Source organism: Melospiza georgiana, chromosome 2, assembly GCF_028018845.1.
Source record: "Melospiza georgiana isolate bMelGeo1 chromosome 2, bMelGeo1.pri, whole genome shotgun sequence".
NCBI lineage: Eukaryota > Metazoa > Chordata > Aves > Passeriformes > Passerellidae > Melospiza > Melospiza georgiana.
In genome coordinates, this window is record NC_080431.1 from 32,262,685 (window position 1) to 32,283,427 (window position 20,743).

Here is a 20,743-nt window from a genome sequence, read left to right on the forward strand (position 1 = left end):
GAAAAAGCTTCAGAAACTTTGTTCTTGTACACGAAACTTTCTGGAAATAATGCCCTCAGTTTAAATAAAATACTTTAAAGCCAATTCAGTTCTGTGGGTGTTAGAGCTGGCTTCACTTGCCAATTTGGCTCACCATTGGTGCTGTGCTTGTAAGAAATTAAGAGGAAATAGTTCCAAGCAAAAGCCCAAGAAACAACAACCAACCACAGCATGCAGAAGCACTATAAATATCTGCTTCCCAACTCTCACAATAAGCACTTTTCAACGAAAGCACTTGCACACATTATTGCTAGGCAGCTTACAGCTGAGACCTTCCAAGGGACTGGAACCATGGATTGCACAACCCAACACACACACTCAAAGGCCATGCAATAAACCTGCATTCCCTGCTGCAACAGATGTAACAGGATGATGCACATCACCTCTGTATGAAGGACACCAAAGATCTTTACAGGTCATTTCCATTCACTTCAGAGAAAAATTCCTATCTACAGAGGATTTTCTGCAACTAAGATTCCGTAGGAAAACTAGAATAACAATAAACTCCTTCCATGTTTTCAGCCTGCTTCTACAAGTCACTATAGATAGAGCCTACTTTTAGCTGTCCCTCCTGTTTTTTAAGATAAAATGTCAAGAGCATCTGAAATTTCAAAGGTCTATCAACATGTCTAAGGCTTCACTAGTCACTAAAGTAAGTCCCAAAAAATATCCGTGATCATTAAGATGTTAGGGAGACATTTTCTCATTAAGTCTGCAGAACTCCATGAATGTTTAGACTATGTCCCACGACACTGTTTGCTCCCCTCAAACTAAGGCTGTGGCACAGGTGAAGAAAATCAGCTTTCTGAGTGCTGGGGATGACAAGGAGCCAATGACACAAGTAGCTTCAGTTCTCATCTACTGCCATTTCAGATGCTCTAAAGTCTTCATGAACAGGTTATTTTCTCCTTAAAAAGGACACGTCTCCCTAGTATCTATCATTAAAATTCATAGCTAACACTGAAGTCTATTATCAAGACTGAAAAGACTCTAAGGGATATATAAAATCTACCTTCTTAGCAGCAGGTTTGCTGGGAGCATATCCAAACAAGATTTTAATCCTCGAGTTCCCTCTCTATGCCAATCAAAATCCTCATCTTCACAACTGAGCATCAACATCATCTTGCTGAAATCCTGAAATGCATGGCACATTTAGCAACTCAGAAACACTGGAATTTTCAAATGGGAATTTTCTGTTCCTTGGTTTAGCTTAAGAAGCAATAACCACAAGTAAATACAAAGCAAATGTTGTACCTGGCTGTTTCCAATGTGACTAATGCCCTTGTTTCTAAAAGCAACAAGAAAATCAGAATGTCCTACAAATCTGAGATTCTCACAGCTGCACCAATTTCATCTAGCTCCTGTTTCCCTACTCAGTTCATACTGAAAGAAGTCTAATTGTCAAGAAAACTATTAACATATTATGAGTCATGTTATAGTTGCTTAAATACAAAAAAAATATTGCTCAAAAAATTTCCAGACATTAAAGCCGAGCAACTAATTTTTTTTAAAATTACTGCTATTAGCTGTAGGAATATCCCAACATCCTGAAAATTAGGCCTCACATTTCAATATTTAAGCTTTGCATCCATAATTGAAAATTATTCTAATAATAATATTAGTTTTCTTACCTTGAATATTTTAAGCCATACCCATGCTAATATACTAATATTTATTCCAACACAACGAGCATGACTGGATAGGTCAAGTATCTACCAAATGTGCAACATATAGAAGATTCTAAAATTAAAGAAACTACCATCTATCTTTTATTTGTACACTGAAGTCTCAAAAAAATACATTTCTTTTAAATGACAACTTTTTTCAGACATAACCACTTATAATTAAACTTTATCCTCAATGTCGTAGAGCAAAAGCATTAAGTATCAAGCAAGAGGAATGCTGACATGTGATTTAAGAGATGTGGGTTCAGTTTCACACCCTGTTACAGACCACCTGTGCAATTTCTAGCAAGACCCTTGAACTCTGTACCTCAGCTCTCCATCTGAAGAAAAGAATTGTCAGCTTTAACCTCTGTTGCCTATGGCACATAAACACTTCTGAGGTCTTCCATCCTTAGTGATGGAGGCAATCTGAACATCTTGAAGCATGCAGCAGCAGTTTTGCTTGCTCTTCAACTGAAAAAGCACCCTGCATCCCAGCTATTCTCAGCAGTGAGCTATGGAACACCACAAAATTTCAAGATTTCTTTACAAGTATTAGGGCAGACTCTGTGCCAACATCAAACCTGTCAGCAGCAAGGATAAAGCTGGTGGATTAGGTGTGCCTTGAAGCAGGAACACCAGCTTTGGGGTCAAAGTCAAGGTTATTATCCCACTTCAACACCACCAACTTGAGCAGAAACTGCAAAGGCTCACAATACCTTTAAACATACGCTGACATTGAGGGATTTCTCCTCCTCCTTGCTCCTCTGTACAAAACTCTACCAGGTCACAAAACCTGCCTGTTCTGGTGATGTGGGACTGAATAGGGGCCTTTACAAAGGCAGTGAAAAATGCAGATATCTCTTAAAAGCAATGTGAGCCTTTTGCACATCATACAAATCTAAGGATTCCAATTGCTCTACAGTTTAGTTATTACACTGCTGTGTTCAAACAACAGTGATCCTAAAATGCATTACTATTTATCTATCAATACATACTTTGTCACAAGAGATTTCTCTCAGAAGCATATCTTGATGTGCAAATGTTTAGATAAACTACTGTAATATTTTAAAATATACTGTAAACTTCCTGTACAAGCAAACACTGACAAAGGTGAGGGAGGAGAAAGAAAGGCACCAAAGAGATTTGTACCAATTCAGATATATCAAAGTTTATGCCAGGAGCTCAGCTAAAAAAAACCACAAAATCTTTGCAATAAAATACTGTTAACAATCCTCCTGAAAAAGCTGAAACAGCATCCAGACTTTGTGTAAAGTGCAGAGTGGGTAAAGCAATTTATGAACACAATGGTAGGTCTAGTTTCTTACAGAGTCTATCAATGCTGCTATCTAAAGCTCTAGTTTCTCCTTCTGCCTACAACTTTTCCCCTCACCATTCTCCAGTCCATAAATAGCATTAAGCATGTGCCAGTTTCTTCCATATAGCAGCGACAGTGTGTCTTTCCCACCAACAATTCTGACAGAAGTTAACCATTATTTAGATTTCTAATTTATTCCAGATGTTGATCTGGGCAGGAAGGGACCTTGGGAAGTTTCCAGTCCAACCCCCTGCTCAGAGCAAGGTCAGCCAGGAAATCTCAACCAGCTTCTTCAGGGCCATGCACAGCTCAGTCCTGAAAACTTCCAAGGACAGGCTTTCCATGATCTCTCTGGGAATTCGTCCTAATGTTTAATTTAGTTTAACTGTGCCGCAGAATTCAAAACTTACTGGCAGGTAATGGAGGAAGATGAGACAAGCGGACAACTGAGTTGCATAATGCTTGTTTACATAGAAAATGGGCTCAGAAACAAATGCCAAAGTTACATAAATATTTATAGCTATTCATTTATGTAGAGGAAGTGATAATCATACTTACAGGCCTCGAGATAGACGTACATCTTAGAATTTTGAAAGCTAAATGAACTAACCAGATTTTGCAGAATTAACTAAAGCGCAAGCATAAGTTAATGACATCTTCAAACTCTTTACCCTTATTTATTTAAACTATAAAATTGAAACTTTTTAGTGGACACATAAAGTAAAAATAGCAAAAAGTAGTGAAATTCATATGCATTTTAAAAGGGTCAGAAGACTATAGTGCTCTAAAGTATTAGTTAACTCTTCAAAGCCAACATACTCTTATATTACTTTAACCAATTTATAATCACTGATAAAAATTTCACTGCAAAACTTGTTTAAACTATTCTAATGAGATTTTCTCTAGCTCATTAAAATTACACTTTTACAGTCTTCAAGAACAGACGTAACAATTAATTCAAAACCTTCTTAGTAGCATCACCCACTTCCAAAGGATTAGAGTTTAGCAACAATCATGTTGTCCTGTCCAGTCAGAACCACAGGCAAAGAAACAGTTTCTCTTCCATTTTGAGGTAAGAACCTTTTACTCCAAAAAAGGTAAGAACCTTTTACTCCGAAAAAAACTTTTACTGTGCTCCTGACTTTTGGCATTACCCAGATCTGGCCTCTGAAATGCAAACCTTGCTCACAAAACTGACCTCTGATAATTTGACTGCCACAGCCTAGTCTGCAGAACCAAGCATTACATACTGATACAAACTGCAGTTCCACAGAGGCTTTTATTTATTTGCTTTTTAAAGAATTTGACTGTTTGCAATGAACCTAGCTGCAGGTCACTAAAACTCAGAAAGCAAAACAAAAATAACAGGGCTAATTGGCAAACAACCTGGCCTGAACTTCTGCTCTTTCATCAGTCCCTAAGTAGAAGCTAAGGCAGGTAGATACTGGAGTTTTTATGATACTGCATAGCCTGAAAAGAATTTGTGTGTCTAGTTCAAAGCAGAGACACTTGTTGCCCTAGAAACTAAAGAAGAATACAGCTTAATGTCCTTCAGGCTAATAAAAATATCCTACAATGCACATAAAAAAAACTTAGCAAAAAATGCTCTGTTGAGACAGATCTTCCTCACAATGGTACAATTAGGGTGGAACTCTGGATACTTTTCAGAAGATGGACTACTTTACAGAAACTCTAAGCAAGTGACCACACTGATAGAGTGAAAAAAATTCAGGACAAAACAGTATAAAATGCATTTTTTCTTTTACTGCAGAAATACTATTCTTATTTCAGTTCTTTTTGACCAAAGTCAAACCCTCCTCTACCAAGTAAAAATCCAAGGCCTTGATGAGTATGATGGGCAGATGCTCTGAAAGCCTCTTCACTACTGCCAAGTTTCTACTAGAACATTTTATTTTCTACTTGGTAAGCAAAACCATTCTGCCATGACTTCAGAAAGTTGGTGGCCCTTACCTTACAGAACAACTTATCTAATTACCATATGCCTACTATAAATAATTGGAATGTTAGACTAAACAGAGCACCAAGAAGGTTTTATTCTCCACAGGTTTAAGAAGGTAGCTCCATCTTCAACACCTCAACTTTCTACCTCCAGAAATTGTATCCAAAAAATGTATACAATCTTGTTAAATGAAACTGTTTCCATATCTAAAGATGAACAGACCAAAATAAGAGCTTCAGAAGTGCCAGGATTTTTTTATTGTTACTTGTTTGTTCTTATTAAAATAAAATCCTGGTTCATCTTCAAATACAAGATACTGCCTCCCAACATACTACTAAATGGAATAAAGATAAATATAGAGAACAATTTCTTGAAAACTTCCCTATTGTCTTGAGCATAAGCTTCAGAAATAATTTTCTTAGGAGATTTTTTCATTCTTTCTACAATAGGATGGGTACCAATTAAAGAAAAACAACAGACTACTTCATTCTGAATCAGTGTTGTGAATATAATCCATTTGAATATCCAGACACTTCTTAGTAAGAACTTGTTTGTAAGATGACATGAAATATAGGGTACCTGGTAAAACAGTGAAATCTAAACATTTTACTTTTTCTCACATACACAGATGTGTGCATGAATATCTCAAATCTAATATTTGATTAACTATCAAAATGAAGCCATCTAGAATGAGGAACTCAGATATAGTCATCATCTCAGATGTCAAGCTATTTATATTTTAACTACTGTACAAACGTTAATTTCCTTGGGTCTACTCTAGGTTATAAAAAGCTCCTCTTTCCCAGAAGAGTTTTACTAACCTGTCTGACAGCCATTTCATTGTCCATGAAGACACTCTGTGGCAGCCAGTCAGGCCTGCAGACTGTTTTATCTCGTACCTGTTAACCCTACCAGCAAGGCTGGCTCCTGGGGCTGCACCACCACCACGCTGGCACCTCTGGGGACGTGGGCACCCCGGCTGTGCCCAGGCTGTGTCAGCAGTGCTGGGGTCACAGCCCAGGGCTCTGGCTGCCAGCATCCCTTGGGCAGCAGCTCCGCGCTGGCGCTCTGCCGTGGCCGTGTGCCGGCCATCCGCTGTCACCCAGAGACGGGGAGGGCACAAAGGGTAACCCATGCACAAGTGTGTGACACAGGGAAACAGAACAAAATCAGTGCATATGTTTCTTACTGACACAATTTTTTTTTTCAGAGGGAAACACAAACAAGCCAGGCAAACCCAAGAAATTTCTTTAAAATGCTGCGAATTCCCGCATGGATACCAATTTTCATATTGCTCAAGTTAGGTATGAGACAAACAGTGTGGCTTTACACTGGTTTAAACAAATTTGTTCAGAAGCAATTTGGTGAAATAATTTTCACATGTAGACAAAGCCTATTTTAATTTTTTTAAACAGAAGATGACTGCAGAGCCTGATAGAATCCATTCATTAGTTTTTTCCTTGTATCCTGAGTCCTGACCCCAGATGGCTAAAAGACTGAAAACCTCTTGTGTACATATATGCATATATTTGTGTGTATGTTTTACATACATTTTAACTGTCTCTTTCTGAGCAAACTTAATTTTAAAAAAGCCCATGTACTTCATTTTACTCCAAGAAACAAAATATTACTCCAATATTTACATGTCTATTTGACATATTTTAGGTACAGAAAGGATGGTAATTTGTATACTTAACCCTCTAAAGTAACAGTAAGAAAATATTAGAAAAACATTGAAATATTTGAAAAAGAAAGTTTTCTTTTAAGAAAGAGATTATGTTTAAAGGTACTGTACACACACCCCCGTGTCCATTACCCCTTCTTCACTGAATCACTAATTGGTAACTAGAATTTCCTGAAAATAGTTCATTAATTATTTTTTCCACATTAAGTTGTCCTATTCAGAAAGGCCATTCCAATTAATCTGAAGGTGTGTGCAGAGGTGTGAAGCCTAGACTGTTCCCAGTCCTTTTAATCTAACCACATTTCTTGCTGACAGACAAAGTCTTTCAAAGCAAGCGTTTTGATCATTTCTTGGAGGAGAATGTAAACTTCAATTACCAGACCAATTATCCCAGCTAGGAAGGGAATACAATTGCTTAATTTTAGAGTAATGATGGACTTTCAAGGTGTGCCTTCTCAGCTTTCATCCAAGGCTGAGCTCACCATTGTCCCTCTCTGGCAGATGAAGCTACCATGATGGCAGTCACTATTTCTGACTAAAAAACCATCTGGAGGAGAATTCAACATTCCCCCAGTTATGTGATTTCACACCTTTAGGTTATTTGTTTTCTTTTTTGAATAGACTAATTTAAAAAATGATGCTTTTCTCTTTATTTTTTTACCAAATATAGTTTGTGAGAAAAAAATAGAAAAGGCAATATCCTGCAATAAATTGTAGCAGTTATATTGAGTGACTAAATTCTTGAGAAGCCATGGAAATAAAATATTTTCTTTTTTCAAAAATCATACTTCTTCCCTCTGTAGAGCCTACAATGCAGCAAATCTTTCCAGAGGTGAAAACTTTGTAAACACAGGGTTGTTTTTTTTTCTCCAATGTGTCCCTGTCATATTAGTAAGTCTTGCAATTCATAGCACCTGCCTTCTCTCTTCCTTAAGTTCCAGAGCAATTTGGCCATTTTAAGTTCAAGTACTCCAATGGTAGCTTTCAGTATATGTTGCTTTCCTTTCCACAAGGGAAAGGTAGGTAAAACCTGAATTGCATGGATTTGTTCAAGGAGTTACTAAAGTACCTAAGATGAAGCAGTCTGGATAAACCACCTTTCCACCATTAAGTTACCATTATGTTTATCTTCAGCTTCTTGTGATGTAATTTTTAGAGTTAGGCCCTTTGAGCACCTCCTACAGTTTAGTCGTGTGATGGAAGGTTCACATCATCTGCAAGTGTCTGTCACGTCCTTCCCTTGAGAAAGGGCCCTGCTTCCCATTAAATGTTCACATGTCCTGTCTACAAACCATCACTGCAGCCCAGTAGTTGAGCTCTTGGCAATTACAACAAACAGTGTTACAAATCAAAAAGATGAAAGGAACAGTAGCTCCAGTCCATCAGGAGACAGTCCAAAGACTGTATTTGCTCATTGTGGCTCCTGAAAACCACCTTCACACAGGTGAGGAGCAAGCCTTCCAATTACATGGTCAGTGCAGAATCTGGGGCAAAAGGCCTGGTGGCAGCAGGACCATTCCACAATGTAAAAACTGGAACTTTACAGAGTGGTAATAGGACCAGCATTCCTTGCCAACCGTTGTTAACAGACTCATCTGACAGGTAGCAAGTATCTGATTTTGGTTGCTAAGAGATCTGGTTAGAAGAGAGCATGAGAAATAAAAGAGTTACAAGAAGTTTGTCTACAAACTGCTAGATAGTAAAACAGACTCAGAAATCTGCAACAACAATATAAGAAGACAGTGATACTTTGTTAAGTAACAGAGCTTACAAAATCCCAGATGGGACAAATACATCGTGTATGGTACCAGACTAAAGGTGAGACCATTAGATAAATACCCATTCATTCAGTCCAGGCAAAATTATCAGTTGATCCATTTTGTTATCTTTAAAGGCAGCAGAGGACTCTTGAATCCCACTCCCATCAAAACATAGCCACACAAAGCAGGCAGCCTGGCTTCTCCCCAGTTTTAATGAATTCTGGGAAATTTAGATTGAGTGAAATTCTAGAATGCATCATCATGCTTAAATTTTCTAGAACATCAAGGACCAAGGAGCACAAGGCTATTGATTCCCTCACATGGCTAACTAACCAACTACTGGAGAAACAGATGGCATGAAAGGAGACTGCTGAGCATCTGCAGCTTCTGATGTTAAGTGAGGCTGCAGACACCCAAACTAAGAGACAGACAGAAGAGATACCTGGTGAAGGCAAACTAATCAAGTTTCTTCCTGTTTGATACTTAACATTAAAACTCTATGGACTCTTGACAGGCTATCCTGATATCATCATCTTCTCCAGTTTCTTTCTAGAAAAGAGTCTATCACCCCTCAGACAATGATTTGTATAAGGATAGACACCTAAGAAGATTCTACTCAAAATAAAATTTTATAATCAGCAATATAATATAAGCTGTGCATAGAACTCCTTCTAGAGAAGGGAAGCATCTGAAGCACAAGACTTGTTTATCCTATGCTGTGGATGATTTGATCATCGAGCCTCTGGCCTACTCCATGTTCTATACTAAAAAAGTCATACAAAGGCATTCAGAAACTCACTGCTCAATGCATACAGAACGAAACTGATATGAAAAAGGAGGTAGAGAGATTTACTCATTCTGATGGCAAATATTTCTGGGTCTGAAAGCAAAACTGATGTAGATAAATATACTGGGACTCCAGAAGAGTTTAGAGGCCCATGACCAGGAGACTGCTCCCCAATAAATTTCTTGAAAAGCTGCACCCATCCAAAGTTTTTGTCAAAACAAGGTATCTGTCTGAAGGCCTAGAGCTGAGCTCAGCTGAGCCACATACTGGAACCAAAACGGGGTCACACACCTAAGGTCTCTGCAGACTCATGCAAGCAGCCAAGTCCCTCAAGAGGCCTAATTCACTAAACATTGCTTACTGAGGCTACTAACACAACAATAGTAAGATATGCAACAAATCCACAACAGCTATCACTTCCACAGAAAACCTTGGGAATAAAAGCAAGTGGTGTCAATGGTGTTTCTCACATTTAACATAGTACAGCGATTACAACCCTGATCAATGAGGTGACAGACCTGCACTACACACCTCCTTTAGACACAGGAGTTTCACATCTGCTTTTCCCAGAAGACTGTTCTAACCACTCAACTGCAAGAAAGGTCCAGAAAATATTCTTCAATGTTTTTGTTGAAGACATACCACTATGAAGGTAAGTACAAACAAAAGAAGGAAAATTCACAAATCCCAAGGGAACAACAGAAAAAGATTGGATATACAAGATAAAGAAAGGTAGCAGGACTGGTACCCAGTGATTTCTCAGGACTGCTTATTCTCTTCAGGGAAGTCACTGCAAAAATGCAAAATTGATATCCCATATGGTTAATGATCACCAGAAGACTCCCCTAGTCAGGGTGACCATAATATTTCAGGAAAGGTCAGCTGCTGCTTCATGATGACATACTGACTTCCATTTCTCTCCCATTCTTTTTAAGTGTTTTGACCCGTGGCCAAGCCTGTTTCTCAAGAGAAAAGATTCTGCATATATGACTTGGTAGTTTGAGTGGTTTGCTGCAACAGTATTATACACCTTAGAACAAAGCAGATTCCTAAGGAAATGACCCAAAATAGCTTAGTGGTTTTTTCCTGTAAGGGCCAGGTCTCATTTATTTCTAAATGAAAGGCATAAAAAGAGAAGGTTGGCATCAGGGAAAAATATTTTTAAAAAGGCATCTGTTCCAGAGCACTGCATGTTCACAAGACTGATGCCAGGAGTGCCTGCTTGCATCCTGCACATTTGGTGCAATAACAAAACCAACCTCTCCTACTTTCAAAGCTTCCATGCATCCTGAGGAGCTCATCTGCTAAAGAATCCAAGCAGATTGAACAGATTTAAGTGGTACCACACTGACAACCACCACTCCCCTCCCTCCAAACCTAAAACCACACCCAAAGGAAAGCAATGGGAGAACTCACTCCACATTTTCACTTGGACTTTGACAGTGGACTGCAGCAGCCTCAACCCAGCAGAAGGTGACTCATTCTTCTCTCTTCCAGGCATTGTAGGGAGTGACATGCATGTCAGCTACCAAGAATCTAACTGCATTTGAGACTGTTATAACAGAGCAGATGCCTTCTTTAAGCACTGAGATGGAGAGCCTGGATTTAACTGGAGACTAAAAAACACTCAGACCAGTTTAGTTTTTTTGCTTTGTGGGGTTAGAGGGGTATAGAAAGCATCTGATAAAGTCCTCCAGAAGAAATAGTTCAACATGACCATCTTCTGCCCTCCAAATTATTAAAAAAACCCCAACCTGAATTCCTGAAGCTAAAAAAAACCCCCACAAATAAACCACAAAATACCACTGTGTGACAGGCCTTCAGCCGAATTATTTCAGCAGAAGAGGGACAAATTCTGAACCTGGTGATACTAGGAAAACCTATTAATACATCAAGTTCTTTTGGCACTGGAAAGTAATCCACAGACTGAAAACATACCTTCCTAAAAACATGCATTTACAAACAGCAGTATACAAATTAGGACTGATGTCATAGTTCAAAAGAATACACTTGTTCAGCATTTTGCATCATTAAATACAGAGGTGGGTGAAAAAAAAAAAAAACCACCAGATTTTTTTTCCCACTCATTTATGAATTGTGGGGGAAAATGGTATAAGTCCCCAACATTTTATATTCATTGTTTAGTTCTAACAAAACCAAGGAGTTTCTAAAATTTATACATTAAATTAAAAACATAGTAAGGACATTTCAAAAGAAAAAGAATTCTTGAGGAGAGAATTTATGCATTTATATATTGGTCTTATAAAGTTCATAGCTTTTTGAAAAGACAGAAGCATTCCAATTATTTTATAAAATGTTTCAAGTAAGATTTTGTACAGCAGTTTGAAAGATGCTACAGCAGTCCTGGAAACTGCAACCAGATCTAACGAGGTAAAGTAGGTTGATCAGTCCTGGCTTACACTCTTTACTGTAAAATATATTAGGGGTAAGAGGGCAAACAATTCAAACATTCTCCTCTGAAAACTTGCTCATAATTCAGCAGACATGCTTATAGGCTTGTGGTGACCTATTTGGCTGTTTCTTGAAAGCATCCTTTCTTGCAATTAATCAGAAATCCAGGATCAAAGCTCTTCTTCACAACATTCAGAGCACTTAAGTTCAGTGCCTTATCCAATTCATTTCCAGTTCAAATTAAATTGTAGTTGAGTTGAAACTCGCATGGGAATCTCAAACACTATTAATCTTTTAGTTGAGGTGGCTACCTGTTAACAAGAACAATAATGGAAGTCCCCAAACCGTTCTTTAAAGTGAGAACTGTATTTTATTTTACCACGGACCACTACCCTATTAGATCCTAATAGTTTAAAAATGCTTTAATGGCTTCCTCATTACCATGACTTTTGCAGAAGACAATATTTTAAAAATTGTTACAGCTCCATCTACAAGACACAAGTAATATTTCAAAACAAACCAATCAATCCTAAAAACATTCCTTCTGTTTGTCCTTCACCTGATCTTTCACCCAGTCTAGGGCTAACCAAGACAATAACTAAAATATTGTCACCATTGCATTTTTAAAGAGTACAGCACCCAAATGTACTGAGCGAGCCCTATGACATTAATGTTGATAAAGGATAACATGCCCACAACACACCTTTAATTCTCTTGTCTAGACTAGGATTTAAGACAACACAGCTGCCAAAATGCACCCAACCCCTTGATACAGAAAGTGCTCAAGTTGCACTCATCATTGTAAACTGCACCTAGACTGTAGTGTTTGCCTTAGTGCAGCAAAAACTGAATACCAGTCCTGGATTGGAAACCTCTGGAAAACAAACCCAGAACAGAACAAAACAACCCCAAACCCCCCAAAAAGAGCAGAAGCAAGCTAATGAATAAGAGAGCCCATAGAAGCAGATAGCTACAGTTCTTGTTACCTTAAAAATTTTTCAAGGGAAATCTTTATACAAGTCACTACGTGCCAGGATAATTTAGCACTGCAGTTCTGATTGCTTCCCTATTCTCTCTCAAAACGTTGTCATCACACACCACCTACACCATTTACATGGAGGAAAAAAAATTGTTTGAGCAACACTTGTAATGCTCCAGAAATTAAATAACCAGTAACCTCAGGGTTTTTTTAGGTACAAGAAATAAAAATCTGATATTCAATTATTAAAAAGAAAACTAGAAATAAAATTTAATGGAAGGATTTGATGACTTTTTTTGGGAGATCCACCCACTCAGACATTTCACATTTTAATTAAAAAACTTCCAACAGCCAAAGAATGTCTATTTTTGAAATTCTGGTCTACAAAGTATGCCTGATAACATAGGAGCTTGAACTAAACATAATGTCACCCATATTGCTTCACATTTGACCAAAGAATGAAACTTATTTCTATCCACACACTACCTAACTGAAAAAATATTTTGAAAGAAAATATTAAACTTACTGACAACTATGTTGGCTATAAAAAAACCAGTATTTAAAGAATTACTGTCCTCCCAGCAAAATAAGAAATTCAAAGACAAAACTAGAAATTCTAATGAGCAATAATTTTTTTAAAAGAAAATTCTCCAAATATTCAAAAATCTTTGTCAAAACAGCCTAATGAAGAGCACGATGGAAAACATTCAACCCCAAGTATTAATGCTATATTACTGAACTAAGTTAGGAAAGCAATTAAAGTCATGAAAATATTTGGTCTTTAACACATTAAATGACATTTTTACAACACAGACACAATCAAGCAATATTGCACAACCAAAAACAAATTTTAAAAGTCTTGCCACATACTGTTCTACTATTTGATAACTGTAGCTATCCAAAAATTATCCACACATGTCTACAACAACATAAGCTACAGCAGCAATTAAGACCCAAACCCAGAAGATGATGCTAAGGAACACAGGCATCATTTGAAAAAAAAAAAAAAAGCACTATACTCTAAACTAGCACAATCTAAACTAAACACGCATACAAAAGGAGCTTGCCTACCTGGCTTTTTCAATAAAAGTCCAAAGAACACCTAAAAAGCAGGAGGGGATAAAAAATATTCATATTCAGTGTTCGGATACGAAAACTATCACGTCATTTTACCTTACAGAGAAAAAGAAATAAAACTTGGGAAGGAATACCTATAAAGTTATCTGGACTAGGCTGTGGGCATGGTAGGGAGCACAGAAACAGCCAAAAAAACCCCAACACATTAGAACACTTTGGTTACAAGCATTGTCTTCAATTTTCACATTTTCCACTGAAAGAAATTCAAAGTAATACGTATATTTCAGATTATCAAGACCATGAGAGTGGGATAGTGTGAGGGGGAAGAGTCAAGAGAACTCTGCAAATATGTAATTAAATTCAAAAGTTACTACAGGAAAATATTAAAGGTTACATGCTCTGAAGATGCACGAGCACCTTGAAATATCTGATTTTAAGACTAAGCCAAACAACTTTAAAATAGTCTTCTATAGCTTAAAATTGCACATTGCCAGACATTTTTAGAGGATTGTCTGTATAAGACTTATAGGAACCTATAATTTTATCTGACAGAATTAGTTCATTAATTTCAAATTAAAACAAAGGTAGATTCACATACACACAAAATTAATCTAAGCTTTATACAATGCTTCTTTTGTCTCTGAAGTTTAAAAAACCTGAGAGTACAAATCTGAGTTATGCTTTTTCTTTCACAGACACTTTCTAGAGGACAGTCTGTGTATCAATTCCCCAATAAAACACAAGGGATGGCCAGACAGCTGAAAGTTCTGATATTATACACAGAGTCAATTAGGTATGACTGACTACTTCTGCCTACCCCTCCTCTATATCTCTACAGATGCCTGAAGAGTTTATATTTTGTTCTTATAAATCAGTGAGGTTCCCACCTGAGAAGCAGCTATCCATAGGTGTCCCTTAACTAAGAAAGAAGGAAAAGGGAGACCAGTAGAGTTCTTCTATTGTACTTGAAGACGTGCAAATGTTTGCTGAGATTTAGAATCTATTAATCTGTTCTTCCAATGAACTCCTAAATTTCATCTCCTGGGTGCACAAGAGTGGCTGGCAGCTTGGCCAAGGGCAGAATGGGGGCCATACTTTTTACCAAAATTGCCATTTTTACCCGAAGATGAGTACTCAAAACAATCCATTACATTAAGATGACTGCAAGAAAAAGAATTCTTCCTAAAAAAGACTTAAGGATTTCAGTGTGTGCTTATTTCTGCCATCTCTACACAGCTAGAATGTATGAAAATCCCCAGACATTTGTCAAGTACACTTCAGAAGAAACAGGATTTTCCATATTTCACTTCTACCAAACACTTCAGCGTTTCTTCCTGAAAGGTTGAAGCCATGTTTGGGATTGAAGGTGTTATACCAGTGTTTACAAAGAATCCTCTAACTACTTCTTAAAAGTAGAAAAAATGCTTTCTGAAAATAAGGCTGCAACACACACAGAACTTCAAAAACTGAAAAATTTGACCTTGTTTAAAGAGGTCTTATGTTCTCTGAATAAAAACCAAACTTCAATTTCAAAGTATTTGGAAAGCAATATTTTCAACTAAACTTTTGAGCAATTCGTAATTTCAAATATAGTTCTCCAGACTTAATCACCATTAAGTCGCTAAATACATCAACTATCATTGACTGAAGATGCTGATTTCACGATTAATAAATTTTAATAATTACATCTCTTGTATGTTTTAATATTACACAGAATCCCTAGACTGAGAGGCAGATTTTCATCCTGATCATAAACCACAGCTACAAAGAACATTGTCAACGCAAAGACACATTTCTGTGATATTTCATAGCAATATACTTAAATAATTTAGTCTACACTTCCATCCAATCTAAATAAAATAAATTTTCTGGTCTTTTTCTTCCAGAGAAGAAGCATTAGATTAATGAAAAGGAGGGTTCTTTTTACTACTTGGAGTAAAATAGTCCTTTTGAGAAATACTTAAGTATTAATACTTAAGTAGGCTCTGTTAGTCTCTAAAATGTGAATGCAACAGTCCTGTACCTAAAGCACAGGTCACACGCCTAGAGAAATTACTACAAGTGAAGAACTCAGAACTATGAGTTTGCTTTTACTTCTAGGCACTAGTTTTCTGCTTGAATAGAAATAATACTTTCCTCTTTCTTGGGGTTCAACTGAAAAAAACACTATAAAAATGCCTGTAGGACAGATTGAGAAATTACACTATTGAAGACTAAGCAAGCACCTAGAATTGATACCCAGTGAGTTTTAAACATACCTCCATAATGGAAAAACATTGGCTGTCATATTAAAAATTAAAATTCAGTATTTGGCAAATACCAGCAGATTTTCTTTAGAGAGCTTCCTAATCACACAACAAACACAAAAGTGTTAGAAGATACCCAGCTCCTTTTCCCACAAAAATAAAATTAAAATTTGCACTACCTAATCTTCATACTCACTAATTACTTCTAAATCTCGACATCTAACTGGGGTGTACCACTTCCAATCTGTTCTTCTGACAGCTTCTGTTCTTCCTTCACTGCAGACCTTTGTTGGCATGGGCCCACTCATCCAATTTTGCCCTGCACTCACAAATAGAAGGTTCCTCCAGAAAACAGCTCATTCTGAAACTACGGTGAAACTGCAGCATAAACAACTCTTTGCTGCCAAGCCTAAATCTAAGGAAGAAGGTCCCAGAGCTGCAGCACCCACCAATGCACAGGTGGCATACCTTGTGTATTACCTCACCAGGAGGCAGTAAAGCAGCAGCTGCTTCTCTTTATCCTTCTTGAATACAGAAAATAAGTAGTGTTCAAAGCTACCTTATGCACACTCCACCCTCCTAGCAGTACAAACCTTCAGCCTATGCAAGAATCGAGAAATGAAGCTTAAAGGACCTATTTGGCAAAAGCAGGGTTCAGAAACCAGTTCCAGGTGCCCAAACTGGGATTGGATCAGGGTGTTTCAGATGAAGCATCTGGAGGAAGAATGGCAGCTGTGATTTCGTACCACCATGATCCTTCATCCAGCGCTGGCAGCGCTCTGTGCTGCAGGAAACTCTGGCCCAGAGTACAGGGAGCACCTTAGAAACATCTTCCTCCTCCTCATCCTCTGTCTACGCAGAGCTGCTGGGGGTGCCCTGTCCACCCAGAACTGGCAGGGCTCCCTTCTCAAGGTAAAGCACCTGGACTCTCTCTTAGAAAGATCTAAACAAAACTCATTTTTTTAATTTGAGAAGAGGAATACTGTTTACATTTAAAACATTTTCTGAAAAAGACTTTTAAATACCTGTTCAAAAGGCATGGAGACATCCTCCACTCTGGATAAAGCTGTGCACCATGACTGAAAGGGATGCAAGGCCTACAGACACTACACAAGGAAGCTCAACTTCACAGTTTTGCCATTAGGGGAGTTCTCTGCAAGCTGGCAGAGCTGGATTTCAGACTAAGCCTATTTATGTGCTAATATTAAATAGCCATTTAAAGAGAACAGAAACTAGAGTGGGAAGAATGATCTCAATCTCTTCTAACCACTAAGCTTCAGAGTTCAGTGAAGGTCCACTTGTTTCCTCTCTTTCATTCATGAACATGTCATTCATTCCTCTAGGATCACTCAGATTCATCAGGTGGGGCAAAGGACTCGCTGAGCTTGGCTGGCCTGGTATGGGCTGGTTAGACCAGGGAAGCAGAAGACTCAAGTGTGCATCTCTTAACCCAAAGAGGGAATTTCAACTGGCTTTTCTACTTTAGAGAGTGTAATTAAAATTACTCTCTAATTATGTTATAACACAGGGATTCTTTAATCCGAAAATAAAACAAAATTGCAAGGACAATATGTAAAATGCACAGATACCTACCACTTAGGGACCTGGCCAATTGGTTTTCAGTACAACTAAAGCTCAGAGACTTTTCAGAACACGGTTTTGTATCAATATAAGCACATAGTTGTCATCCAAAACCCCCAAGAAAATCGTACGATTATTTGTTCCTCAGCATGGATTAAATGCCTTTCTGTAACTAAATTATAATTTAGAAGTCCTTGTACAGATGCATATTGCATCTGTAAATATGCATTTTTCAGGTTCAACTGGTAAGAAGGATGCAAGCTTAAGTCTACAGCACATTAGGTCTTACACTGCCTGCGAACCTAAGTTCCAAAACATAACACCCCCACCACAACCCACATATGCAAATCAGGCAAGTTAACAAGTAAAAATCTGGTACCCTTGCTGAAGCTACATCCTTTTAATGCATCATATTCCTTTCAACTACAACTCAATTAAAATTATCTGGGCTTGCTAAAATTTTCAGGATTTCAGCTGCATTTAGATTACTTTGCATAAATGAAATTTAGGATTACAATGTTGCTCATATGTCTCACAAAATATCTAACCAAACGCTGGAGTCTTGCAGTAAAAGAGCTGGCAGATGAAAAATGAGAGCAGCATTCAGACCCACTCTCAGCAGTGCTGAGTCAATGTAACTATGGAAGTACAAGTTGCTTTCTATTCTGCTTCACCTATCTACAGCTGGTCAGCTGGGGTCTGAATGCAGATGCTCCAGCACAAAGTACAAAGCAAGCTGCAAAAGCCACAAATATAAATTCAGAAGCTAAATGAATTTATAGCGATGATTAAATACAAGAAAACCAAAAGCATTTATTAATGAATAAAGTCTACCTGAACTACTTAAAGACAAAACCTTCCTCTCTAAGGTATGTGCGAATGATAAGAACGGAAGGATATTGAAAATGCACTTTCCATAATAAATTCAAAATAACTCCATTACATAGGTCTTTAGAAATCTCCACTGAAAGAGTCAGGACACACATTAAGAAACACCCACTATGAAGAAGTTGCAAGTCTTTAAAAATAGCAGCGCTTTGCCTCCTCCCTCCCCTTTCCCCTACTCACCCTCCTCCCCAATTTCAAAATACATCTTCCCCAGGCCTTGGTCTGGAATGGCAGTTTCTGTGAACAGACCATACCCGACCATATGATTAGCCATTATTACTCTCACCTTTTATACTCTACACTAAGATGCAAATCCAACAGATGTGGTCCAACTAAGTTATTTACAAGGGCTTCCCTTTCAGATGTCCAAGCCAAAGCTACAACCAGTTCTGCGATATAATTACAGCCTCTCTCCACGGGCACTAACAGACCTCTGTCTGCGGCGATGTGGCCAGCGGCATTTTCTCATCTCCGCTCCGGTTCAAACGGTTGCTATGATTTCAAATGGTGCATCTACCCTTATTTTAGCGCGACTGGCTGCATTTCAGCTGCCGACATCTGACTGATTGATGCACATCTAAACAACGCAGCGATTATAAAAACAAACTGGCAGTAGGCACCGGTGTTTCTCCCGTGGGCTCGCTCCTAACAGAGCGGCTGGCAACGAGACCGTGGGAAATTTAAGAGCAACACCAGCACACATGAGGCCTAACACTCACACTGCCACTGCCACCGGGAAGGAGGCTGGCGCCCTGCACTTTTAAGAGTGGGAAGTTCATGGAAATACCTATGCAGGTATCTCAGCAGGCAGACCTCTCGCCTGCCGCACGAAAGCATCCAGGTGCTTCCCCTGCACATCGGCCACAGCACGTCCACCAAGAAAGTGCACTCGAGGGCTGGCTGACCCGACACACCGCTGGGGAACTGCTTTTCCGCCCCCACGCCGCCAGCCTCTGGCCAGATTCTCCACCGTATTCCATACGGGAGCACCCCAAACTCCCCGCACACGCAGCTGGGAGGAGGGCGAGCGGCGGAAACCACGGGAGCCCCCGGCCCCTGCCCCCGCTCCACCACCCCCGGCCGGCGCCCGCCCACGGGGAGCCCGGGGCTGCGGGCGCGGCTGCGGAGGGGGCGGCGGGCCGGGGGCAATGCCCCGCAGCCCGGGGGAGGGCGGAGGGAGGCGGGCGAGGGAAGGGAGCCGCGGGGCAGGCACCTGAGCGGGCGTGGGCAGCCCCCGGGCCGGAGATCCGGGCACCGGGGCGGGGGAGGAGGGCACGGAGGGGGGGGCGGGAGGCCCGCAGGCCCCGGCGGGGCGGGCCGGGCCGCAGGTGGGCGTCGGGCGCGGCCGCCGGAGGAGCGGCCGCCGGGCAAGTCACCTCTTGACGCGGATGATCTGGTCGCGCATGGGTCGGATGTCCTGGAAGCTCTGCTGGTTGACCAGGCTGTAGACGAGGATGAAGCCCTGCCCGTTCTTGATGTAGAGGTCCCGCATGGAGGCGAACTGCTCAGTGCCCGCCGTGTCCAGGATCTCTAGGACGGAGGGGGAGGCGTCCACCTCGATCTCCTTGCGGTAGAAGTCCTCGATGGTGGGGTCGTACTTCTCGATGAAGGTGCCGGTCACGAACTGCACCGTGAGCGCCGACTTCCCCACCCCGCCCGAGCCCAGCACCACCACCTTGTACTCGCGCATCCTCCCGCCAGCGCGGACCGCCCGCCCGACCCGCACCTGCCGACGGCCCCTCCTCACCCCCCCGCCATCGGCCGCCCCGCCCTGTGCCCGCCGCCGCAGCCGCCTCCGCTCCGCTCCCCGCCCGGCGGATGCTCCGGGCCGCCGCGGCGGCTCCTGGGCGGCGCTGCCGGCGGCGGGGCCGCGCTCACGGGCTGCGGCGCGGCCGGGGTGGGGCGGCGGCCCCGCCTCCTCCTTCCCGTGTCGCCACGGCAACAGCCAACGGGGCGGGACGGGGGAAGAAAGAGCGGGGAGGAGGAGGAGGAAGAAGAAGAAGAGGAGGAGGAGGGCGGGCACCGCCCCGTCACGTGGCGCGCCCCCCTTCCTGCCCCCGGGCGCGGCGGCCGCACGTGATGCCGGCGGGCGGTGGTGCCGCTGTCGCCCGTGTCTCTTCCCCTGTCCCTTCCCGTGTCCCCTCCGGTGCCGTCGCCCCGGGCACACGGCGTCCCCCGGCCCCGCTCCGGGCCGGCTCCGAGCGGGGAGGGCCGGCGGGCGGGGGCGGGCCGGGCCAATGGGAGCGCGGGCCGGGCGGCCGCGGTTCCGCTTCCCGGGCGGCGGGAGGCGGCCCCGGCGCGGTAAGTTCGGGCCGCTCCGGACCTGGCGCTTCCCGGCCCTGTGGATC

The 20,743-nt window shown here is 40.9% G+C and overlaps 1 protein-coding gene across 1 annotated transcript in view; it reads right to left on the reverse strand.

The window, feature by feature from the left end:
- Positions 1–20,103, reverse strand: part of RAP2A (RAP2A, member of RAS oncogene family) — a 30,725-nt gene extending 10,622 nt beyond the window's left edge. Inside the window, exon 1 of the mRNA XM_058044967.1 lies at positions 19,772–20,103. Coding sequence (XP_057900950.1) covers positions 19,772–20,085 — 314 coding nt within the window. The 5' untranslated portion in view covers positions 20,086–20,103. The remainder of the gene's footprint in view (positions 1–19,771) is intronic.
- Between the last annotated feature and the right edge of the window lie 640 nt (positions 20,104–20,743).